At 42.5% G+C, this 25,197-nt stretch overlaps 1 protein-coding gene across 2 annotated transcripts in view; it reads right to left on the reverse strand.

Moving 5' to 3' along the window:
• Positions 1 to 24,604, reverse strand: part of COL17A1 (collagen type XVII alpha 1 chain) — a 35,839-nt gene extending 11,235 nt beyond the window's left edge. Inside the window, exons 1-38 of one of the 2 annotated variants that reach the window (XM_088169300.1) lie at positions 24,550 to 24,604; positions 23,809 to 23,853; positions 22,878 to 22,976; positions 20,868 to 21,005; positions 20,447 to 20,494; positions 19,498 to 19,533; positions 17,861 to 17,908; positions 17,409 to 17,552; positions 16,032 to 16,175; positions 15,228 to 15,299; positions 14,748 to 14,819; positions 14,333 to 14,398; positions 12,924 to 13,085; positions 12,468 to 12,557; positions 12,284 to 12,328; positions 11,536 to 11,685; positions 10,875 to 11,090; positions 10,547 to 10,585; positions 9,588 to 9,614; positions 9,092 to 9,118; positions 8,541 to 8,603; positions 8,260 to 8,364; positions 7,704 to 7,766; positions 7,282 to 7,317; positions 7,087 to 7,140; positions 6,660 to 6,695; positions 6,425 to 6,460; positions 5,987 to 6,049; positions 5,600 to 5,635; positions 5,149 to 5,220; positions 4,773 to 4,799; positions 4,074 to 4,109; positions 3,498 to 3,533; positions 3,192 to 3,272; positions 2,489 to 2,524; positions 1,725 to 1,805; positions 448 to 501; positions 293 to 334 (exon numbers count right to left, since the gene is read on the reverse strand). In XM_088169300.1, the coding sequence (XP_088025426.1) occupies positions 293 to 334; positions 448 to 501; positions 1,725 to 1,805; positions 2,489 to 2,524; positions 3,192 to 3,272; positions 3,498 to 3,533; positions 4,074 to 4,109; positions 4,773 to 4,799; positions 5,149 to 5,220; positions 5,600 to 5,635; positions 5,987 to 6,049; positions 6,425 to 6,460; positions 6,660 to 6,695; positions 7,087 to 7,140; positions 7,282 to 7,317; positions 7,704 to 7,766; positions 8,260 to 8,364; positions 8,541 to 8,603; positions 9,092 to 9,118; positions 9,588 to 9,614; positions 10,547 to 10,585; positions 10,875 to 11,090; positions 11,536 to 11,685; positions 12,284 to 12,328; positions 12,468 to 12,557; positions 12,924 to 13,085; positions 14,333 to 14,398; positions 14,748 to 14,819; positions 15,228 to 15,299; positions 16,032 to 16,175; positions 17,409 to 17,552; positions 17,861 to 17,908; positions 19,498 to 19,533; positions 20,447 to 20,494; positions 20,868 to 21,005; positions 22,878 to 22,976; positions 23,809 to 23,853; positions 24,550 to 24,604 (2,680 nt within the window). Of the gene's footprint in view, positions 1 to 292; positions 335 to 447; positions 502 to 1,724; positions 1,806 to 2,488; positions 2,525 to 3,191; positions 3,273 to 3,497; positions 3,534 to 4,073; positions 4,110 to 4,772; positions 4,800 to 5,148; positions 5,221 to 5,599; positions 5,636 to 5,986; positions 6,050 to 6,424; positions 6,461 to 6,659; positions 6,696 to 7,086; positions 7,141 to 7,281; positions 7,318 to 7,703; positions 7,767 to 8,259; positions 8,365 to 8,540; positions 8,604 to 9,091; positions 9,119 to 9,587; positions 9,615 to 10,546; positions 10,586 to 10,874; positions 11,091 to 11,535; positions 11,686 to 12,283; positions 12,329 to 12,467; positions 12,558 to 12,923; positions 13,086 to 14,332; positions 14,399 to 14,735; positions 14,820 to 15,227; positions 15,300 to 16,031; positions 16,176 to 17,408; positions 17,553 to 17,860; positions 17,909 to 19,497; positions 19,534 to 20,446; positions 20,495 to 20,867; positions 21,006 to 22,877; positions 22,977 to 23,808; positions 23,854 to 24,549 lie in introns of both variants that reach the window. The other variant, XM_088169299.1, reaches the window with a different exon arrangement.
• Positions 24,605 to 25,197: the final 593 nt, after the last annotated feature.

Here is a 25,197-nt window from a genome sequence, read left to right on the forward strand (position 1 = left end):
TCTGTCCACAGTTGAAAGTTAAGGCTGGACAAGTAAGAAGTAAATATGGATTTGATTGCAGTTACTTCATTTGGCAACTTGAAAACTGAGGGTCTTTCTAAAAAGTATGGCTTTTACTAATTAATACTCTGGCTAGAACCCTCTGCCAAAGCAAATGTTCTTTGTTGGGCAGCATCTTGCTGCAGTGAAACTGTGTTGGTAGGAAGCCACTATGTGACATTCTGCTTCCAGCCCTAGGCCTTGGAATAAACCTCCCACTTTCCAGTTTGGTTTCAGAGGAACAAGCTCTTACCTGGAGGACCACGAGGCCCAGGGGGTCCCTGCACAGATTCACCTGATGACAAAAGAAACAGGGGTATTAGGGAACATTTACCCAGCAAACTGCATGTCCCATAAACATGCCATGTTGTGTGAGCATTCCTTGCTTAGGTACTGAGCTCTACATACCTGGTGGTCCAGGGGGACCTGGTGGTCCTGCTCGCCCTTGTGAATCTGCCAGCACTGTGCAAAAGAAAAACACAAACAAGGGAAAATTGTTGCTATGGAGCTGCTGCTGCTATGGAAACTGTCAATATATTGCTGATAGAAGCTCTTACAATCAAAGGTGGACTAAGATGGGACCTGGATGACCTAAGCCCAAGACGAAGCAGTGGAGGGAGAGGAGAGATGTGTTTGATTAGGACACGAAGCAAAATACAGCACTGAGCAGGATATTGGGAACAGGGAGGAGAGTAATGGTTGTTGAGAGAAAGGGCAAAGGACTCCAAGGCTAAAGAAGGAGGGAAAGACCTTCAAGAAGAGGAAAGATTCTTTAAAAGAGGCAAGTCTTGGGAGGAAGACATAACACAGATGTTATTTAACAAGCAGCTGCACTGTGTTATCCTGCTTGTATTGTGCGATGTACCCTCACCTCCAAGCTGAGGCACAAACTCAAAGTTCAGTGATGCTGTGATCCAAGACTCCTGAATGGGGAACTGGACAGTACTGAAGCATGGTCTGAATCTGAATCTACATGGCCCCATTTGAATGGTGATCAGGCAAGGATCATTTATAATTTTATGCCCTCTTCTACCTTGCTGCAAACTTGCAGAGGTCCCAGATCCTATGAATACCAATTCTAACTGCATCACACATCTGCACAGAGCAAGTGCTTCTCTTGGAAAGATGCTAAATCATTCTGTTCTGCTCCACTTATTTTCATCTTAAAATTTTAAAAAAATTACAAAATGGTACATTTTTTTTAATCTTAAAATTTATTTGCTCTCCTGTGAATCCATCCTTTAATTTGAAGAGAGATTACTTCTGTTGCTTAGATTAACATGCCTGTTCAAAATGGTTCTTGTCTTACAGATGGCTCCATGTTCATATTGCACAGGGAACTGCCCTGTGTGAACTTAGTGGCTGAAAGCTCTCAGCTCTGTGAGTAGTTCCCCTGTTAATGGCTGCTCACCAGCCACCATTCCTCAGCTTCCCTCTCTTTGATGTGGGCCTGATGCCATCTGCTTCCTTTTGAAAGGACTTTGGGATGCACGGATGAGGAGGCAGAAGAGGTAGCTGGCATTGCAGACACACCACCAAACATACACACACACACACACGCACACACACACTTGCCCCATGTCACATTGAGAAGAAAGAGTTAGGGGCATCTCCTGATAGCTGTGAGCAGGCCTTGAGGCTCTGAACATTTCCAAGCAAAGGAATGGAAAGGCAGGGCCACTTACTTTGAGATGCTAATGATGAGACCTCTGTTCTGATGGTTTCTATCACAGCTTCACCTGGGGATCCTTTCTCACCTCGTGGACCTTTTTCCAGGAAAAAAAAAGGGAGTTATATAACTGAGAGCGGGTGACATTTTGTACTTACTCCAACAAGAGGTTCAGACTTTTCTTAGGAGAACTGGGAGCATGAACTCAGTCCCCAGATCTGAGGGACACTGCATTCAAGTGTGGAAATTACTGCCCAGTTTGCTCTAACAGGATCACAGAAAAACCACTAAGAAAGGTTCTTAGGGGTCAGCTCTGTTCAGGCCCTTTCAAAGAGATGCCTGCCCAATTGGCAGCACTTTCACAGTGACATTAATCCCAATTTGGCTCTAGTTTGTTCTCCGCCTTTCAAAATGGCAGGAGGTATCCAGCTGGGCTATATCCCCTATCACAGAAAGGCAGCTGCACTTGAGAAGTGCCTTAGAAATATCAGCTCTCAGGAAAAATAGCATAAGAAAAAAAAAGCCATTTGCAGCATCCACATTACACGGGCTCTTATCACCCTCTTACCACCCTCCTTCTACCCCTGGGAAAACAAAAAATTATAAAAATTCTTTACAAGATTAATTAGGCCAAATAATGCAACAAAATGAACTGAAAGGAAGAAATTTGTGAACAAAAAGGAGAGAGAATGTGCCAAGGGCTTAGAGAATTAGAAAAAAGGAAAACTAATGAATTCCTTTCTCTTACAAAGCATAATCAAAGCTGAAGGAAAACGGTACCTTGCTGTCCAGGGAGACCAGCTGGTCCAACAGGACCTAGTTTCAAAAGAAAGAAACCCAAATTTCATTAGATTTTACTGGTTGTGCTTTATAGCAGCAGAAAAGAATCAATAGGACTTTTATAAGAACTGAGACTATCAAAAATATATTTTTCTACACAACTAAATGGAATTGTTATGGGGTACGAATTCATCAGTGTCCAATGTATTACTTGAATTTCCATCCTCCAGCAATTAAAATGCTTGGTGCCTCTTGGACTGGGGAAATAACCAGAATGCCACTGACCACAGTAGAAAAGGAATGCAAAAGGCTTAATCCTCCTCTCGCATTCCATACTGCAAACTGAGACTGTCTCTGCCAAACCAGCTCCAAGACCAGCTCCAGGCACAGAAGTGCCATGAGAATCAGGGCTCAGGAACTCAGCTGCCTGACACCAGCATGCTAGAGGCAGTGTCTGAGAGAAGTCTGAGGCCCAAGCTCATGCACAGCCAGTGTGTGTGCGTGAGAAAGATTTACAGATGCTTGAGTGGGAGTTCTGCTGCCTTGAGCTCAAAGCTGAGACTGGAAAAGAAGCACTTCCTAATTTCAGCAACAGTGCTGGGAAAAGGGATTTAGACATTAACCTGCATTCCTGAGCAGTCAAAGAGCTTGATTCTAGTCCCTGGATTTGATCTATCACTACTTTGTACTCATCAGTACTCACCTGGAACACCTGGGGGACCAGTGGGGCCAGGTGGGCCTGGGGGACCTGGTGGGCCTGGCACAGTAATAGTTGATGAACCCTCTGAAAAACAAACACATAGATTTGCACACAGACACTTAAATTCACACATCCAGTGAATGTGTACAAATCTATGCTTAAGTAATGCCACATCTATATACATATTCTCCCAAAACAGGGAGCCCCAGTACAGGTCTGACACATAGTTAAGATGAATTGAGGAGGCACAAAAAAACCCAGAGAAAACCCTCCTATGTCAGAAGTGTGATCCCTCACAGCACTACATACCTGCACTTATAACTTTTCCTGGAGCTCCAGGTTCTCCTAGGAAGACAAAGGTAGAAAAGTTGAGGGTTTTTTTGGGGGGGCAGGGGTAAGAGCTATAATAAGCTCAATAACATAGTACTATTAAGGATGTAGTTTCTGTTCTTTTTGCCCTCGATCTCTTGTATGAGAAGTCACAGCACTAGAAGGTCAGGGGGAAGCAAGAGAACTGTGCTAATCCAGAGATTAGCTGATCAGCTTTCCAAGCACAACATCTGCCAGCATAGGCAATAGCCTGGATTTATCCGAGGCAGGCACACAGCTTCCACTGCAGTCACCAGGCACCTTACTCAAGCTCAGGGCAGAACTGGGCTTCAAAGGTTTGCTCAGAGGAGAGCTGTCATGCCAAGTCCCTCAGCAGAGGTCCTCACTGTTCTCTGTCTACGCTCAGGGAAGCTTTGGCTACTGTGCTTCTCAAACCTTCCCTTCCCAAAGCCACTAGATGCCACTGTTGATCCACTGGATAGTGGAGCAGCTAGACCCTTGCTAGAATGAAATCCTTAGAGAGAAAATGAGCACTGGGGAAGAAACAGCACTCACCTTTAGCCCCTGGTCGGCCTGGGTTGCCTGGAAGTCCTGATATGAGGTAGACAAACAATTTAAAATGGTTAGTGCAAATAATGTTTGCTGTATGTTTTTCAGATATCCCAGCTGTTTCACTTGTGGGTTTATAGAGCTCCCTACTCAAGACTCCAGCTTTCAGCCTTTATAAGCAGGTCCCTGAGGACTTTATAAGTAAGTGGAGGAGCAGACTGAGCTGGTAGTGTCCCTGAGCTTCCCTGATCCCACTGCTCCCTGGATGACAACACTGCTTCCCAGATTTACCTGTAGCTTCTTTTAGGTATTGCTGCCTGTCCTGAGGCTCCTGGATGAATTCCCTGATGAACTGTCCCCCTACAACCACCTCTGCTTACAGATGTCACATCCTCTGTTTCCATCTCTTATTGCTAAATCCTCTCCCTTCTGTTTCTGCTGCTGATTAGAAGGACTTCTCAGTGATGCATAGGGAACTGAAATGTTATGTTTTGGGGAAAGGCAAATTTTCAGCACTCGAAAGCCTTGTATTGCTCAAAAATTACACATCTTGCACAAAACCTTTCTCAAAAGCCAAAGGAGATGCAGAAACCTTGGGATATCACTTTGGAAGCCCTGAGCACCATAGCGGGAAAATTACAAAGGTTTTTTTAACCCACATCGAAGTGTGTAATTGATAATTTGGAATATGGTGGAAAAGCCTACCTGGTGGTCCTTGAGGTCCTGTAAGACCTGTCAGAAAAAGGCAAAAAGTCTTAAGATGTCTAAAGATTTTCATGTGGGAAAAGGATAGACAGGGAGAAAGAGATTACATTTATGTGAAATTATAGCACACAATTCACAAATGGTGGAAACTGGCCTAGCAAGTGGTATGTAAATCAGCTCATAGCAGCTGATGTTTGCACTGTGGGCAATTTTGGGATCATAAAGAGTCTAGATTCTCGTGTATTTTCCTTTCATCATTACCTTAAGAATACAGAGATCCTCTGCCAGACTTAAATTCAAATTAAGACTGGAAATTGACAAATGCATCTGTGTTCCTGACTAAGCAAAAGCACCTTTGTTCTCCATATGCTTTTACCTGGCTCTCCAGCATCTCCAGTGGGTCCTGGAGGACCTCTGGCACCTGGCATTCCCATAAGACCTGGTTCACCTAGAGATATAATCACCATTAACAAGACAGAAGTCACAGACATACAATCTACCAATCCATTCGAGCTTGGCTGTCCTGCAGCACTTTCCACCTATTATATTGTCACAGCCAAGTGGCCATCTCCAGCATCAGTGTCTGGGAGGGGAACACCAATGACAGAAGAATTCTGTAGAGCGGTAACTGTCACAAGTTTACAGCCTGCTCCATTATATGTCTCAGTTCCAGGTTTACAGGTTGACTCTGAGACAGAAGTTCCCAGTTCTGACACAGAAGATCCTGGAACACAAATCTGCTGCCATCTTCCTCCCACCCCTTTTACAAATCAACCTCCTGCCAAATCAGAAAGTACCTACACTTCTAGCCCAAAGGATGCCCTTACCTTTTTCACCTGGCTTTCCATCACGACCAGCTTGTCCTGTCCAAAGAAAGAGATTGTCAGGGACTTCTGAAACAGTAGCACAGTTATCCTGTCTTCCTCCAAAGTGGAGCACAGCCCTAAACCTAAGAGTGGCTTTTCATCACATCGCATGTGAAAGAAACCTTGGCTGCAGTTACTGAAGATCCAGGAAGCATTCATTCAAAACTTAACTGTAGGACATTTCTTCTGAGTGTACAGACTAATCACAGCTGTCTAAAGGAGAGACCTAGGATCACAACAAGCACGATTCCACTCCCATGTTGTTTCCTTGTCTGTGCTCACAGCAACACAATCTGGGTGGCAGTGACATTGCCTCACATAGAAATACAGCTGCTTTCTGGTACCCACCTGGAGGTCCTTTAGCCCCTGGCTCTCCTGGAAGTCCAGGTATTCCTCTTGAGCCTTGTTCACCTGTAGCAAAAGAGTATGAAAATAAATCAAACAACTCTTGAACAATTCTGTCAGCAATATTTGCTGCTTTGCAACTGAAAACCAGCGTTGACAGGATGTTCAGGCCTCATGATTCAGAACTGTCTCCGGGCATTAGAAATGCTCAAGTGACATGAATACAGGGCATGTGAGAGAGGATTTTCATAAAGCTAAATACAAAGATTGTTACCAAAATTACTGGGATCAAGAATGAGATCTATTTGTTTATAATTTTGGTGCAAAAATACAACTCCTATAACCAGTAACATCATTATAATGTTTCAGAAAGCTAACTGGGATTGGCTGGGCTATACTTTTATTAGGTTGGCTGTTACTCCAGTATTTCAAACTACTGACCTGTCATTCCACGAGAACCCTTCTCACCCTGATCACCTGTGGTACAAAAAAAGGAAGCATTCTGTGAGATTGCTTCATTGTAAAATGTTTCCATCAGAGAAAATAAAGTCTGCTTTCTGACAAGAGCACAGAAGAAAAAGCCGAAGATGGATAAGGGTAAAACCTATGGACAGTATCCATATCTAAAGGAATCTAAAGAAAATAACCACAAAAGATACCTAATTGGGCAACATACCCTTGGGTCCAGGGGGTCCACTTGCTCCCTTTTCACCTGAAAGATACATGGATGATTGAACAATAGTAATAACAAGTAATAAGGGAAAGGCATTTAATGCATCAAGAAAAATCATAAGGGAAATACAGATTCTGTGTTGCCAGACAAACTCAAACTGGAAGCCCTTTTCCTTTAACACAGCTCCATCCACCCAACTGTTTTTCCTCTCTTAAACTGCTCTATTATCTCTATGTCTACTGCATTTCTCAATACTTTCTAGAAATCATTGACTAAGTTTTGTTTTGCCTCCCTTTTCTTCAGTCTTACGCTTTTTCTTGCCCATAGAATCAAAATGTGACATGGTCAGACCAAGTCTGCTGCTCAGAGCAGTGCTAGAAAAGCACCTTAGCGAGTGGTGCTTTAATTGCCAGGGGGAAGACAAAGTTACCTTTAGCACCTGGGAGTCCTGCTTCACCTCTAAATCCTTGTAGGCCAGGAGGACCTGCAGAAAAATGCGATAGGGGTTTTCATTCATCCCACTTATCACAATGCAGCACAGAAGCAGAAACACTATGAGAAACTGCCACTCTGTTTTTGTTCTCCCCAGTCTCTAGATGCCACAGCAAAGGAATGCAGCACTCACCTGGAGGACCTTGTGGGCCTGGAGAACCCATCAGACCTGAAAGGAACATGGATTTTCTTTTAGTAACACCACAATCAGAGAACGAACAAATTGCTTTTAGTTTGCCCAACAACATCCACAACCCAACAGGTGTTCAGTGGATTGGAATTTCCCTAGCCAGTAGAAGAATTTGCATTACTGGCATCCTCAAAACCAGGATAAAAATTTAGAGAACTTAGTCCTTGTGACAATGAGGAAATGTTCTCCACTTAAGTAAAGAGACCCATGCCATCCATCTCAGCTGAGATTCTGAGATCTGTGCTTCAGGCAGTTAGTTCACTTTTCTGGTTACTGCAGAGCAACACAAGTGAAACAGGACAGCTAGGATGCTCCTTTACTCTGAACCTCTCTGCTAGGTGTTCTCTCTCCATCTTCACATTTACCTTTTAGGCCAGCAGAACCTGGGGGTCCAGGTGGCCCTGGAGGACCTGGCTCACCAACAGCACCTGCAAAATAAGAGCATGAATAGACATGGTAGAATACAGCCATGATCCCATTTTTCCATTATTCCATCTACTGTTATTCTTTCTCTGGCAAGTGTCATCAATAATCTGCTCATCAGGTCAAAACACCCAAATAGATATGCATAGTCCAAGAAAACAATGTGAGCTCACTGGGCTTTAGCAAGACAAATCCCCCAGCTCTGATGATCTGGATAACAGGGAAGAAGATAACCTTGACAGCAAAGTGATTTTGATTTTGTCAGACTCAAATTTGACTGTAAGATCTGGGAAACCAAAGCAATCCTTGTTTACCCATTATAAGTCTGGGTTAAAAAAAATCTTTAGGCCATATTAATCTGTGCTGGGAAATGTCGAGATATGAAATCTAGATTTGAATGGTGAAATCAAATCTTATCACTGAGGTGTTTTATTAATCAGCATCAAAGTCTTGCTTTCGTCCATCTCTGTTTTATCCAACAAGACACTTGGTTCCTACCTCTGTCTCCTTTTTCTCCAAATCCAGGTGGTCCTGGCTCCCCTCGAGGTCCTGGTAATCCTTCTCTACCCCTTTGTCCCATAGGACCTTCCATGCCAGGCTCTCCTACAGGAAACAAATGCCTTGTAAAACTTGGAGTCTGTGGGAGGAAGGCCTTGGGAAAAAGGATCCATGGCCAGCTCCACTGGGGAAGATAATGATCACACCAGCCAGGTATCTATATTCCCATGCCATGTGCCAGTCAGTTGTGAAAGACTCACAGCACTGACTGAGATGCTCACCCATGCTTCCCTTCTGTCCTTTTGGTCCTTCTGGTCCTGCATGCCCAATTGGACCAGGAATGCCTGGAAAGAAAACGCAGTAAGCATTCAGAGTTCTTGACTATGGACCATAAAGCAATAACATGCAGTTTAGGGGAACCTCAAACCTGGAGAGATTAACTCTATGAGGTAAAGAATATATTACTCATAAGGTGAGTATTTGATTTCTTTAGAAGAACACAATACATATAAAAGCACAAGAAAGCTGAACCAAATACTTTTGCAGCTGTAGGACTCTTTCAGTGGTAGACTGAAATCTTCACAACCCCAAATTCAGCATGTTCAACTAAGAAGTCTGGCCAAGGCTTTGCTTGCAACCAGTCTCTGAGTTGTGTCTGTAGCTCAGCACCAAGGTATTAATCAAATGACTTAGTCTATGCTAAATATTGACTCTTTAGAGAACCACCTTGATCTATGTTCAAGGAATTTTGCAAGGAAGTGCAAAATTTGTTCTTGCCCACAGTAATGCAAGTATATGTCCTCCCTCAAAGTGGAATTGAACTATAGCCCACCTGGGACACCAGGAAGTCCTCGGTCACCTGTAGACAGAAACAAAGACACAGTCAGTGGGGAGTAAGTCTTCTCCTTTTGTCACTTTGGCTAACCCTTGCCCTTATAAAAAGAAGTTTATGCTCCTGGAATATTTACAAGTTCTAGTGTCTCCAACAATTTCCTCCCTTGTATTTATGCAAATAATTGAATCATTTACATCATGCTAAACCCTCTGGGCACTGAGGCACTCTGTGATTAAACCAGGTAGAGCCTGGCTTCAGGAATGACTTCCATTCAGGCTAAAGGAGCTTCTAGATTCAAAGTGAGATCTGTATCTCTTCTACTATGAACTCTAAATTTTTTTGACCAGAACGCAAGAGAAAAAGCCAACCTTCACAACAATATCTGAACTAACATCCACTTCTCCAAATTCTGGAGTAACAAAACACCATTTGCTATTCAGGCCCTACGACAGGCTTCCAATCTAACTGAGAAAGCAGGTAACTCCAGACTCACCTTTGGGACCTTGTATTCCCATGTCACCTGAGAAAAGTGGAAAAAAAAGTTGAATCAAGAGATATCTTATGATTACTCATTCATTTTGTCTTCTAGATGCTTTCCCATCTTCAATGAAATACAAAGGAGTTATGGCTAAACAGGACACTTCACATTTGAATAGAACAGGATCAGACCCAATCTGGCCTTTCACAGTGGTACAATGCAAGACTGGGGCCTCCTGTATTGTTCAGTGTGGGATCAGGGTCTCTACAGTTTACATGGCAAACTGGGAGGAGCAAGACAGTGATTGTCCCTCTGCACTCAGCACTGGTGAGGCTACACCTCCAGTGCTGTGTCCAGTTCTGGCTTCTCACTACAAGAAGGTCTTGAGGTACTGGAGTGGATCCAGAGAAGGAGAACAGAGCTAGTGAAGTATCTGGAATACAAGTCCTGAGGAATGGGCTGAGGGAGCCGGGGGTGTTCAGCCTGGGACAGAGAAGACTAAGGGGGGACCTTATTGCTCTCTACAACTGCCTGGAAGGCGGGTAATGAGCTGGGGGTCAGCCACTTCTCCCAAATAAAAAGCAATAGGACAAGAAGAAATTGCCTCACTGCACCAGGGAGGTTTAGATTGAATATTAGGAAAAATTTCTTCACCAAAAGGGTTATGGGAAATTGGAACAGGCTGCCCAGGGGAAGAGGTTAAATCACTGTCCCTGAAGGTATTGAAAAGACATGTAGATGTGCCCTTAGGGAGGTGGTTTAGTGACAGACATGACATTGTTACATTTATGGTTGGACTCCATGATCTTCAAAGTCTTTTCCAACCTAAACAATTCTAATTATTTTTGTTCAAGTATAAGCCATCTTCATCTTCCTCACTGCTAATTTCCCCTTGAAGCAACAACCACCCCAAAATTGTGCATTGCCAGAGCCAAGGAACTGGACAGGGGAAGAGAATGACTATATGGCTGTACCTTTCTCACCACGTTCTCCTCTCTCCCCTCGGAAGTAGCCTGTAACAGGAAGAGAAGGGGCTGTTAGAGTGCATTATACAGCAGAGTAGCTACTCATTTCAAGACCAAGAATCCATCCATTTGAGGCTAAAGGCAGCACAGTATGGTTTTGTGAGTTTACAGTAAATCTGTGTTCACAAATATGTGAAATTTCTAAAGATGGGGAATGTTGGCTCCTCTGCTGTTCATCTCTTTCCATCATGTACTAAATAAAAGTAAGTCACCTTTCCCTTGCTAACAAAAGTAGCATGAGAAATAAGGTATGGGTTCATTTTTTGACTCTGCTCACCTCGTTCTATTTCCTTATTCAGTCTGCTCTTCACCATCAACCAGACTGACTCTTCATTTTCATATGGGAAGGTCGAGGAGGGTGAGTTACCGTGAAGAAAGTCTACTCTTGAAACATCTTTTTCTAGTTTTGAATTCTCTTGATTAATTGCCAGGAGGCCACCATTGATTTTTTCCAGGTCTTCCACACGAGATTTCAGTTTTCTCACTTCTTCAGCTGGAAGGTTAAAGGAAAATGCTAGGGAACCTTCTACCAGATAAGCATGCCTGAAATATCTCCTGCTGTCACAGGAACATGGCAACCATGTCATGTAACTATGGCCAATGAGTTTTGCAGAATTCTTTGTATCTTTTTTTTACCCAGTAGGGATATCTGGAATTTAAATGACAACTTTGGAATCTGTCAGTCTCAGAGCAGTAGACCTCAGATCTCAGGAGCCTTCATATCCTACTCACCCCAAGACTATATAACACTTCAACAAAGATTGTATTCCTTATCCATTCTTTCTGTCCATTTGTAATATCTCCGTGGCAAGTCACCATCAAGCTGAATGTTTTCCTCAGTTCTCTAGCTTGGTATCTCTGGTGCTTGGAATTATTCCCAGCTTAAACCCTCTGTCCTTCTATACCATTCAACATTTTTTTCCTCAGTTATTTCTTACCCAGAGCAATGAGTCCGAAAAGCAATCCAAGGAGAAACAACCAGGCTAGAAGCAAACCCAGGAGCCATTTCCACCAGCTACAGCAGGAACCACAAGGACACCAGGATGGTGCTGATCCAATTGCACCTCCTGCATCACCACCTCGTATTTCTGGAAGAGGGAAGGAGCAATCTCCCAGTTAATGAAGAGTTCCTTAACTTCAGAGTTAAGAATCTCTTACAATAAGGACATCAAGGTCTGATCCATTACATAAAGGGCTATGGGAAAAAATCTTCACACCACTCTGTGCATATGGTGAGTGTAATTCCAGTCCCTGTGAAAGCTGGGAACAGTATTTCCAAAGGGAATTCAAACAGGGGACAAAAACATTTAGTGCATTTTAAAATAACAGCTGGAAAACATGATCACATAGGGGTAAATTCTTTGTACAGATCTGAACCATAAATGACAGCAATAGCTAGCAAGGTCTGTCTGAGCCTTCTCTTCCCCATAAATCTGTCCCAGTATCAGGATGCCAATATCAGTAGCTGGACTGTCAGCTATCTGATTTTCTCTAGGTATAAAAAATACCCCAACTCTCCATTCATCTACAATGAAATCACTGGTAGCAATTTCTCTGGTAGCCTCCTGAACACCCCCTCCCTCTGATTCATTGCTCAGAGATTACTTGTGTCCGTCAAGAACAATTGCTTTTTTGTATATTATGCTTTGGTGCTTCTTCAATGAAAGTCTGAGTTGCATCACTTACCTGCATAAGTTTCTTTGTCCCTTTTTGGCATGGATGTCAGCCCTCCTGTTTTAAAAACAGTAAAAGAGGTTTTACCAGTCTTTCTGTGTATGACAGAATTTAGAGCGTGGGCTTGAAAGGGAAAGGTAGTAATGGAGGCAATAGGAGAAAGTTCTGTTGCATTTCCACAAGAACAAACTCTTACCATTTGCATCTGATTTTAGGCCAGTATCTGTAGCATAAGAGGAGGAAAACCCCTGTTTCTCTTTCTTTAAGGTGTCTTCTACAAAAGATCCTGAACAGGAACCGAATATAATTAGAAACATTACACCAGAAGTTAAACCAGGCCTATCTTCTTCCATTGGTAAAAGGAGTATTTTTCTTGGGAAGACACAATAGCCCTGCCTGTCTAAACCAGATCTGGGTTTTTTTCTCTCAAAGCTCATCAGCTTTGTGAAATACCCTGAGGCACACTCTGGAGCTTCAAATGCAAAAGCCAGACCCAGGTTTCAGCTGGCATGGTAAAAAGCTGCCTGCCTGTCAGAGGTTCTTGTTTGATGTACAAGCCAGGGGTAGTGCCCTGAACGCTGAACTTCCCCTATGATCAGCCTCCATTTCTCTGCCCTCAGAATAACCACATGTCCTGAAAAAGGGACGTTACCTCCATTAAGCCCAGTGTTAGAAGTACTAAAGACTTTGCCAGTGTCCTTTGTCATGACCAAGAGCTCCATCTCCTTTGCTGGTGCCTTCTCCTTCTCCAGCAGCAGGAACTTGCAGTCTTTGCGCAGAATGTCATCTCCCTGGGAGCTCGAAACAGTTCCTCCTGGAATATTTGTAAAACATGGTAAAGAGGAGATGACTGTGGGCCATTGAGACCATTACTACAAGCCACACCACTTTTGTTCATAAAAACAGGTGGTCACATTGTGATTGGGGTTGCCACTACAATAAGAGCCCTGTAAGAGACATACTGGCCACTAAAGGTAACAGGAGAGCTGTGCATGTCATTAGGTTTTTTTGGAGATGTGCATTTCACTCGCAGGGGAGCCCCTGCTGCCATCTGGAATTCAATCATATGTAGAAATGATTTGCTCAATGAGCTCTTTGCTCCTCAAACACACTTCCTGTGGAATCAGAGAAACTCAGCCTGAGAGAGATATTCAGGGGTCAACAGAGCCAGCACAGCTCAAGTTGAGGAGCCCATCAAGCACTGCCAAGTTACTCTGTCAAGCACAAAGCACTTCATATCCTGGGAGCCAGGCAGGGTTAGGAGACATTGAAGTGTAATTTACTGAGGTTTGGAACAGGCCAAATAAGGTTCAAAATCATCACTGTGGTCACTCTTGTGCCACTAGGCATTAAGAAGTATGTCTGGACTCATATATAAACACGAATTTGCAGACTGACACAATATTGAAAATCAAGATAAACAGAACTGTATTATTCCACTAGTCTAGCAGAACCTGGAGAAATTAGAAATTAGAATTAGAAATGTTATCATAACTTCTGTGATCTTTACATGTATTTTTAAGCCTCATCTTTGGAAGTCCTTAGATTACAAGGCAAACGACTTTCTTTACACACACATTCAAAAAAAGTGTAATTTATAACTCTCAGAGTTGCAGAAAAGAGCTGGGAAGGAAGAATCCTAGCTGTTCAAGGACAAAGAGCTTCTCTCATTAAAAAAACATAATCTGATCATGTATAAGTCAATTCCTTCATTTTTGAGTGGTTGAAGCTGGTACAACTGAAAAATTATTTTTAAGAGCGACCTTGCAAATGTTTTGACTTTAAACGAAGTACAATTTCACATGTGTGCTCTTCTATCCAGCTTCCTGCCTGCTGAGCAGAAATAGCTCAGAATTAAACAATCCAAATTATTATAGAGATCTGAATCAGAACCAGTTCCTTTGCTCCTTCTTAGATTCTGACTCTCTTTCTTTTCAGAAAGGTAGGAGACTTGGCTAGTGACAAGTTACCTGAGTTTCACTCAGCTATGCTGAATCTCTAACTCATTTTTATGATATGCTTATACAAGGCCATGCCTTAACACCTGTGAATGATACACACCTGCTGAGGCAGACACACCAGTACTTGCCATGGTGTTGCTCTGAGAAGTGTTCTTCATCCCATATGCTGCAAAGAAGGAATTCAACAATGACAGAGATGAAGGATAACAAGGGATCTACACACACCAAAGCATTTCAAAAATCTTTTCTCATTCAGTGTTCCTAGGACAACTCAAACAACCAAAGGTTTCCCCAACAAGCAAATCTCTAGTGCATCAGCACAGGGAGCTGTTCCTGCACATGCAAAGAAGAGGAAATGTTCCTCAATATCCCTTCATACCACACTGTGTCACACAGGAAGATGGTGATGAGGGGGCCTCTGTCAAGATGAACTCTCTAGTCACTACAGAATAGGTGGGAGAAGGAAGCACACACTGGTGACCCCCAGCTTTTCCTAGGCTTACTTTGTTGCTGACCTGCAGAAGCTGCTGTAGCATTCTGGGTTGCAGAAGTGGTGCTTGGAGACAGGTTGTTTTGAACTCCAAATACTGCAAAGAAAAACATTGCAATGAGGGTTATAGGAGTCCTGAAGTGCAGGTGGCATTCTGGTTGAAACCCAAACAAAACCAGTGATACAAAAATAATGACCTCTCCCAACAAATTTCACCAGTTTTCTGGAGGCGCCACAGGCCTCACAAAATGTTTTGTAACCTAGTTCACTTTGCTGTATTGTTATTGCTGGCCCAGGACAATAATGGTGACCATTTTAAAATACTATCTTGAGTTAAAATGTGAGGCCACTCTCATGGTTGCATGGACATTTGTGCAGGTGGGGCAAAGAGCTGCTGACACTCAGATGAGGAAGAGGAGAGAAACTGGTATACAGGTATTATTTCACTGTACTTGTCTGCCAGAAATGCAGTGCTGGCAAAGTGTGAATGGAAGAAAAATCTGACCTGTAGAGGAAGAGCTCAGGCCTGCATTCAGAGTATGATTGCTGGGAGCCAGGTTATTTGGAACACCAAAAACTGCAAAAAGAGAAAGTGAAATGTTATTACTTCTCTCAAATCATAAATCATAAATCCAACACCCAAAGGTCAGTGGTACAGTCCCAGAAATTAAGGTTCAACTTGGAAATGCAACTAATGATAATGCACAATTGCACAGAGGAAAATTGTGACAACAAACCGCCCTTTTACTGAACTGACAAAGGCAAAAAAATCCTACCTCAGAGAAGATGAGATCATGTGACAGTGAGAGAAAATAAAGCTTTTAATAGTATACCTTCATAAAGCTTCTTGTGTTTTTTCTCTGCAACTGGGGAATGCAGAATCCCTGGCATTTAGAAATGGGCCTCACCAGGTGTAAGAACACACAAAACTTATTTACAACATTTTTAGTATATGAGTCATTCTTACAATGAGCCAGGATAATCCAATATTAATTTGATTCTAAACTAGTTTTTATAGGGAATGTGAGCTTGACCTCATTGATAAAGATGTCATGAAAATTTAGTGACCGTCAGAGAGTCAGGACAATAAATCCACACAAAGAAGGATTTTCAGATACAGTCAGTGTAGAAGCAGACAGCACTACATTACAGAAAACCAAAAAATTACACATTAGAGAAAATTCAAGCATATCCCTTGCCATTTTGATTATTCCATCATTTTAGTTTGTGCTGTGTGAAAAACCCCACGCTTTGGACCCAGTTTCAGGATAGTTCCATCCTTCAAATCAGGGCAATCCAGGGAGCACACCTGATCCTGTAGAGTGAGACATGGCATTGATCAAGGAAGAGCTGTTATGGTATCCACCAAGGGAAGACCCAGCAGGCAGAGTGGAGGACCACATGTATGACGGGAGGGCAGTATTCAATATGGTTGTGTCATATGTCCCTGACACTGTAAAAAACCAAAGAGACAGAAGTAGTTTTCAATGAGTCCAGGCTTGTGGCTTAGCATGCACTGCAGGTTTACAGGGCAAACAACTTACATTTCAATTACCCTTATAGAGTCAACCCAGTGACTTCAGGTTAGCATGGCATAACTGACCTCAAATGTCAGGTGATTACAGCCCACACAAATTTTAACCAATGGAATAAAGATTGACCTGATAGCATGAACATTCACAAAACACCTTGAAAAGATTTCATTGTTCATAGATCTTATGGCACCAGAATAAACCACTCTAGTCTCTCAGTCCTTTAATAAATCACCCTGGGCCATGTGATGTATAGCTTTTGCTTCCCACATATGTCTCTGATTGGTTCACTATTTATCGGACTAAAATTCTCTTTTAGACAGGATTGGAGCTCTGAGTAAGATAAAAGATATTGTTCTTAGATACTGGTGGAAGTCAATGGAGTCAATGTCAATACCACTTCCTCAAGCCCTATCATGAGGTGTATAAATAACTAAAAACGTTTGTTTTCAAGTATTTTAAGTACCACTTCAGTTACAGAATCACAGAATCAAAGAATCACAGAATCACAGAATGGTTTGGGATTACAGGAACCTCGAAGATCATCTAGTTCCAACCTCCTGCCATAGGCAGGGACACCTCCCACTAGACCAGGTTGCTGAAAGTCTCATCCATCCTGACCTGGAATACTTCCAGGGACGTCACATCCACAGCCTCTCTGGGCAACCTGTGCCAGTGCCTCACCACTCTCAAAGTAAAGAATTTCTTCCTAATATCTGATCTAAGCCTGCCCTCTTTCAGTTTGAAGCCATTCCTCCTTGTCTTGTCATACAGTTCCTGATGAGGTATTATCAAATGGTATGGCTAATAAATCACTCACTGAAATGTCTTCAGTCCTATCTCTGTCTCACTTGGAGATAAGAGATCAAATCACTTTCAGACACGTTTGCCTAGAGCTCTTATCTCTGCTAGAAATACCTCTGAATTGAAGCTGGTATCAGAAAGAATGGACTCATTTTTTTGGAAATCAGACTAATCACTAGAAAGATACCCAAGATGGCTCTTGCTATGAAGCACCTGGACAGTCTTGCAGCATTCTGAGACTTTTTCTGTACAGGGACGCCATGTATTCTTATCTGGATGTTCTTAGCAACCGAGTACTTTTTATGGCAAATGCTGTTTGGAACGACTGCAACATTGCTAAAGCCAAGTACCTGACTGAGAGCTCTCAGTGACCATCTTCGTCTCCACCACAGCCTTTTTCGGTATCGGGAGTGTACTGGATGGTGACCGAGTAGGGCTGCAGCTGGCAGATCGACTTCCTTTCAGCAAACGTTTCACATCATCCAGCTCTGTCCCTAGCAGGAAAAGAAAGTGTCCAGAGTCACCCATTGATCTATAACCTTGCTCTGAATAGAAATCATTCAGTGGAATTTATCTGCATGTCTATGAAGTTGTTACTTTCTGCAGGTGCCAGTTAATGACAAAGCTCCAGAGGATGTTTCTGGGACTAAGCACCATTTTACATCCTTCAAGAGCACCACCTAACCCACAGCATGCTTTCTTGTCCAGAAAGGGGACTCAAATTAATGCTCTTAACAAGAGAAGACATAACTCTAGCAGCAACACCCTTTATCTTATCCCTGATACCCCTGGAATAACTTACATCTGCCAGAGGGAGATGCGCTCTGCAGTCGGACTCGTATTTCACTCTCTGGGAAGATAAAAAGCAGATCATGAATACACAGAGAGATTAATTTGTACCCTGAGCTGGGAATGAATCTTCAGGCTGAAGTGAATTCCTTGCTTCCTGCTGTCTATGCTCCACCTTGCTGACTTGTTGCTTAATCTAAGCAGCACTCATGGCCCATGTGAATTTGTTGGAAATGGGCAAATTTTTGTTTTGGGGTCACATTTTATTACTTTAAATTCCAGGGAATTATATTTCACTCACTGATGGCCTCTGCTGAAGTCAATAATGTTGCCACTGTCAGATAGAAGGTCTAATTATGTAGTCCTCAATCACACTGATATTCCCACTCATCACAAATATTTTTCTTGTCCTTCTGAACAAAAAAAATTAGAGAGCCAAAAGAAGTTTACTAAATACACAAATTCCCTACTACTTCTTAGGTAAAACTGGCATCTCTGCAATGGGCTATATGATTCAGTCTCTTACTACATGCTGATTTCTCCTTTGGATCACTGAATGTAACCAGTCCAGTTTTCAGCCAACATTCTCACCAGGTATTCAATGCTATTACCTTTCTTTCACTGGACCTTTACTGTCCAGCATGAGAAGCTAAAAAGTTAATGTGTTTTGGCTGGGGTAGACCTTTAAAATCGCTTCCCACAAGCAAAGTAGGTAGCCAGAACATGTGATACATGCCCCTTATGATGAAATCTGACAGTGCATGCACTAGAAAAGAAATACTTGGCATTCACGTGGAGAAGATGATGGATTGGAATTATTTTCTGAAGTAATATGAGAAGCTGGACCTGATTCTCTGGTGTCTGCTTTATCATGCATGGCTAGTTCTGCTGGGAGCTCAGGTATGTAGTGTGCTAGAGGAGACTGTGGTGATCTGAGGCAGAATAATTGGGAATGTGACACTCTCCAGGAGGACTGTGCAAAACCATGCTGTGATTTATACCCACTGCTAAAATTAACTTGAATAAAGTGACATTAAGTTTCCTCTTCAAGCAACTGGAAACAGATACTACATTCTTGGAGACCAAGATAATCCTTCTTTCCCCCAACACTGTTAATAAATTATTAGAAGAGCAGAACGATTTAAGCAATGCAGAGCTTTACAGTGAGCTGGCTGCACAGACCACAGTAAGTCTGCAATTTCCTCAACCATCTCTTTCCTACGAGCATGAGATTATTTCAGGGTATGGCTTTATGGTTTGCTAGACAGATCACAGTAGGAGAAGCGTGAATGCAATTACTGCAAATATGTCAAGAGAGCAGTCCCAGAGCATGGATGGACTAAGGTTATGGTAGTGAACAGACAAGATGGAAGACTATGCCCTCAGACATGCAGGTTTCCAAGTAGATCCTCCTTTCCAATAGAGTCTGAACTACCATGGCTTTCACTAAGGTCAATTTTTACACCAAGCTTGTTTAAACAACTGCTTACAGATTCATAGTTCACATCTGAAGTGGTGCAGATCCAGGTACCCCATCTGACTGCTCTACATGTAAACTGGTGGATTCCTGCTAAAAAACAGGTCCATTTAACACACCTGAATTATGCTGAACTGAAAAAAGGAGACTTCTTAAAGAACAGCATCACTCACCTCGACTTTGGCTTCTCCCTCTCGTAGAGGCAGATGCTGTGAACAACAATGAGAGAAAAGCCGTATTAGTCTTTACAGCCCGTACACTTCTGAAAATCAGCACACTGATCTTGCTCAAAGTGCTTATATTCAGACAGTAACTTCTTGGAGCACAGCTGGGAGAATTGAACCATTAAGAGTTTTTAGCAGACACCCTTTAGACCATAAGGTATCTTAAAAGAATCAGCAGCACCTTTAGCCTTTCTGGATCAGATGTTGTTTTCTTTATACAGAGAAATGTTATTCATAGATGGTGATGTCCCATTTTAAATGGCCAAAGAAGTTAAGAGGCCTGTTGACCCCACTGACTAATGCTGGATATTGTGAAACCCTGCCTCCTCTATGAGCCAAAAAGTGACCTGATCATAATGTTTCACTATCTTCACTGAGTAAAATCAGCAGCTCAGAGTTTGGACAGGGCAAACTAATACCTGCTGACAATGTTCAGTGTAAATATATCACTTGATAGCCAATTAATTTTTCCATATATACTTGATGAAGTTTAGAAATGAGCTACTGGAAAAGTATATCCAGCAATGACTCGAAATCCTAAGAGTCTGGACTTTCTTGCTTGCAGGTGTTCTCCCAGCTATTCTAGAAGGGTGAAGGGATGCTCTGAAGTATCCCATGTCTGTCTTCTCCTGTCCATGTCCTATATCATACAGGGAGCATCACAGCTGAGAGCAGCAGATATACAGTATGCACCCTCTGTTTGTATATGATTCACTAGACACCTGACTTTCAGCTGTTAATGTAAATCCCAAATAACTCCCCTGAAGGAGATGCATGATGGCCCAGTATAGAGGTAGCATAGGTAGAGCAGGGCACAGCAATATGCAAAAAGTCATTATGGTCATCAACTCATGACCTTGCCACAACGTTCAGAGGAACAGCTCTAAAAAGGACATACCAAAATCTTTTCTGGGGAACTCAGGAGAAGAGTTGGCACTGGAGCTCCCTGCAAAGAACAGAAAGGTGTTGTCCATTAATACTTTGCACAAGATCATTAAAAGCTTTCAAAACATGTCTTCCTGGCAACTGTTTAATCTCAGTGGGCAGCAAACATTTCCATTTAAAAAAAAGAGCTACTCAGGTTTCACATAAAAGAGCTGCAAATGTCTTTCAACAAATATATGCCACAATTCCTTTTAGGAATAAGCATTACTCTTAAGATAAATATGACTTAATCATTAAATTGTGTCCCTGATGGCTTATTTCCTAGGAAAACCACAATGGTATTGGGGACAATTCTGCACTAATGTGACCTCAGAGTGCACTGCACATTGCCTCTACTGCACATTGCCTCCCTTCTATGGCATGTTCTGTGATACCTTCATATGTTGCATGGCGGTTGACATAGGTTTTTCTTTCAAATGTTGAGCCAGGTGATTTGGTGAGAGTAGAGCTGGGAGACTGGGCTTGTCTGTAGCTGGAGGATGATGATGTTGAATTCAATCTACCACTTCCACCTATAGTTAAAAGAAAACGCCCTCAGCAAATGGAAGAGAAGCCCTGACAGTACACTCTGGATGCCCTGGGTGCTTTATGTTACTATCTTCTGAGTTGGACAAATTTGCACTGGTGTTTCACAACTTGAGATGGACAAGAACAATATCAGGGTCTAAGTCTGGCTGTCTTCAGCATTCAGGGCACAGGGGAGTATTGGTTATCACTCTGGTTTCAAAGCAAATCTTGTCAATGATATGTATGAAACCAGGTTCTGGCCTATGGCAATAGTGAACCATCTCCCCTGACAAGGAATAAATCTAGCTCTGGATGGTGCTGTTTTGGTTAGGATATAGATTTACTTGCAAACTCAAGTGTTACATGACATAGGATACAAAAACTGGGAGATTGCCAAACCAAACTCAATGTGCCAAAGGATGCAGTTTATGAGATAATGGAAAGCAGAAATGAGTCCACTTTGCCATAAAGCAGCTATCCACACTCCCACTCAGTCCATTTTCTGGAGGAGTGATTGAGGTGGGCATCAGGCCCAAGAAAGCCTGGAGGTTATTGTAGCTGTTATATGTAGACAGAAGAAACAATTTCCCCCCTAATTCACATCAGTTCTGTGGAGAAGGAACTGAGCAGCCATAATTAATGTGTTCATACTCTTGCACAAAATCTAATGCTGGAGTATGATCAGGGTGCAATAAAAAGGGAACTCTGTGATAAACTGCAACTTATCTATGCTGATCAGCAGGATCAAACTGGTTATTGTTTACCCATCCCTACAAAAAGTGTGTCCTTTTGATCTCAACAGTGTTTTTGTGCCAATTTCCCCTCTAAAAAGACCTGTTTTGTTCTGTAACTTCTCCATTTAATTCAGCAGAAAGAACTACTGTGACAAGTAGGCCTCTGTTAGAGACATTCTGCAAGAAAGTGGAAAAGATGAGACTCCAGAATGCTCTGTGAAACTGCAATAACTCAGTATCTCTGAAGTTCAGGTTCTTTTCTTACACATACTGAAAAGATATCAAAGGAAGATGGTAATCCTGCATGGTCCTCTGAGTTTGCAGGACTGGGTTCAGTTCTCACAGTGGTGCCAGTCCAGACAATTAGACCAACATCTGCACTGGAGTTACTTCACGTCTGCCCTGAAGCAAAGTGATTCCACATTCTGGCCTTTACCTGGCATGCAGATGTCTGTCAGATCTCTTTGGTATGGCTAACTCTCCCCTTGAGCTTCCAAAGTGTACTTCACTCCCTTTGGTTTGTCAGCTCCCTTGGAGCACAGAGAATGTTTTCCAGAAGGAGAGTTAGACAGTCAGTCCCACTGGGGACAGAAAAGTGCATCAGGCACCTGGCTAGGAAGCTTAGTAGGAAGCTTAGTCTTTAGAAGCCTTTGACAATCTAACAGCTGGGCAAAGAATACTGTTATAGAGAAGAATCCTGCACACACTGATTTAGCACGTCCAGAAAATCTGGCAAAATGTTCAAAGTGCTAAAGCCATGGACACACCCTCAGAAAGATCAATAGAAAGATTAATCAAAACTGTCTTTAGAACAAAAATGGTCAGAAAGACCGTGATTTGGAAAAACTGAAAGAAGGGAAATTCAGACTTCTTAAAAGCAGTAGGAATGACATTTTTTGTTGTTGTTCTCCTGAAATTAGGTTTTCCCTGTAGAAAATGAGACTTTTGCCATTTACTCACCCATTCTCAAACCCAGCTTTAGGGAAGGAATAGCTTCATTTGTGTATGTATTTGCCACTTCTACTTTGATAAATCCTGTTTTCCTTACCCCGGCTCACCCTACATCCCTGCCTTGAATCTCTCCTCAGCCCATTTCTGCTGCTTTTGCTCTGTTTCCTACTGAGCAGTGCTTTCATTCCTTACTTGAGGTCACATAGCTGCTTCCATGGGTGTATGACCGCTTTTCTACTCCACTCCCTCCAGTGTGGGATGATGTTTTGAGCCCACTGCTGCTCCCTCCTTCTGAAAGAAATGAGCACAAAATGAGACATTCTCTCCAGGTAGGAGATAGGAAGAGCAAGGACACTGCAAGAGAAGGCAGAAAGGACCCAAAGTTGTCCACACATTCAATTACAAGCACAGTTTCATATCTGGTGAGAGATCAGAAGTGCAGAGAAGTGTCTTGGCAGAGCAGACAAGCATTCACACTCCACAGCCAGCAGGTTTGTAGTTAAGTTTTGTTTCATACACAGACTGAAGAATACTCTTGTTAACTCTCATCATAAATGAGATGATAATGCAATTCCTTGCCAACTCAGCTGCAGCAAACTAATCAAGGATATGGTGGGATAAAGAGTGTGGAGGATTCTTCCCTTTTTGGAGTTTGTACTTCTCTGCAGACGTAGAAATTACATGTGACCTCTGATATTACTGAAAAGATTCACTCACTGCTGCCAGCTGGGTAAGACGACAGGGAAATAATACACTGCAGCCCCAGCAGTGGAACCTGCAGACCCATTTCTTTCGATTCTTGTTCCTAACAGACAATCACCACTGGAGACCCTACATCTGGACTTAAATCTTTGCAGAGTCTTCTAGTCTTAGTAGAGTATGTGGCTTTGTTTCTGACAATACCTAGACTGGTCGCCCCCAAAAACTACTCCTCTCCAGTAAGAAGTATTTTGGAAGAAAGATATTTCTAAAATTGCTTTCCTTTGGGTACAGATCTTTATGCACTGAGACCTGCTGCACCCAGGGATTTATGGAAATAATGGAAATAATGCAGACAAATAAATAGCATGGAGAGACACAGAGCACCAAGCAGAAGCAAAGAAACTGACTGAGAATTACTTACTGGGTGGCAAGGATGTCAGTCTTGTGGTTACAGTCTCTGTAATAACTGAGGGAAGAAAAGGGTGCAGAATTAGTGGCATGTTAATATAGCCAAACTGGATCAATTCTACCTATTCTCCATGTAAAAGCATGACTTGTTCAAAGAAGATTGGCTCAGTTAAATAAACGTCCCTTAAGACCAAACTGCTTGGGGCTGTAGCTGTAGGCTCATTATCACACAATGCTGTGTTTCTCTGCAGATCTTTCTAGCTCTGAATAAGAACATTACTGCCATGAAACACTTTTTTCTCTACAAAATCCCTGTAAAATTTCTGGGCACTTCTGAGCCACAGCCATTGCTATATCAGAAAAGCCTATGGTCAGACCCCTTAGTAGCTTCCTACTAGTTAATTCTCAAAAGGTCAGTAGAAAATTAACCTATTTTACACAAAGCCACCAGACAATTTCTAGGCCACCCAAGGCATTGATATCAGAGGTAAGAGCAGCATCCCAGTGTCTGCACTACTGGTTAGAAATGCTACCACAGGGCAATCATCTGGTTAAACAATCAGATCATGATACACATCACAAAATGTCTGATCTTGGCCCATTCTATTCCTTATTCTGACTTCAACACGGAGATCAGGGCCAGGGGCAGAGTTCAGTTCTGGACCTTTGGTCAGCATTTAATCCCTTACAGAAATGGCCATTTATTTTTGGGATTTCTGGGGTGTGATATAAAAATTAAAAATCTCCTCCTTACGTCTTTCAGTAACTTCTGATCCATCTTGTCTTGTTTTTTTTGTTACAGAATCCATATCATTGCCACCTGCAAGGAAAACAGAGGGACTGCACTCAGAGCTCTGTGAAGAGTAAAAAATGACAACAGCTCCCCACAAGTCCCACCACTTTGCTCACTTTGGGTGGGGCTAGACTGTCTGGAAGATGTCTGTGCCAGGGAGTTTACAGAGCCTTTACAGAGCCATATGATTATTGCTGATGGACTGCCACCTACAACACTGGATGCTGCACAAGGCAGCAGAGCTGAAACACCAGGAGGGGCTGTAAAGCCAATAAGCGAGATAGAGGCAGTTGGAGCAAATCCACTCAGTTTAGATCTGGATTTACATCTAGACTACACTACATTATGGTCTCCAGCTGTGCCCCTATAAAGATTTGATGAAAACCAGTAGATCTAAACACTATTGCTATGTGTGTTCTGGGCAGGCCTCAACAGTACAGGATTAACTGTGCAGGCAAAGCTGCAGGAGTAAGTTACCTGCACCCTGCCAGTACTGCCAGAAAAACCTCAGCAGATATACTGCTGCTCTGCTAACAGTAATAGTGCATTCTCAGGGTACACTGATGCTAAAGCCACAGCACTGACTTTAGCAAAGCAGAAAAAACACTT

Source organism: Sturnus vulgaris, chromosome 8 (assembly GCF_052056855.1).
Source record: "Sturnus vulgaris isolate bStuVul1 chromosome 8, bStuVul1.hap1, whole genome shotgun sequence".
NCBI classification, from domain to species: Eukaryota; Metazoa; Chordata; class Aves; order Passeriformes; family Sturnidae; genus Sturnus; species Sturnus vulgaris.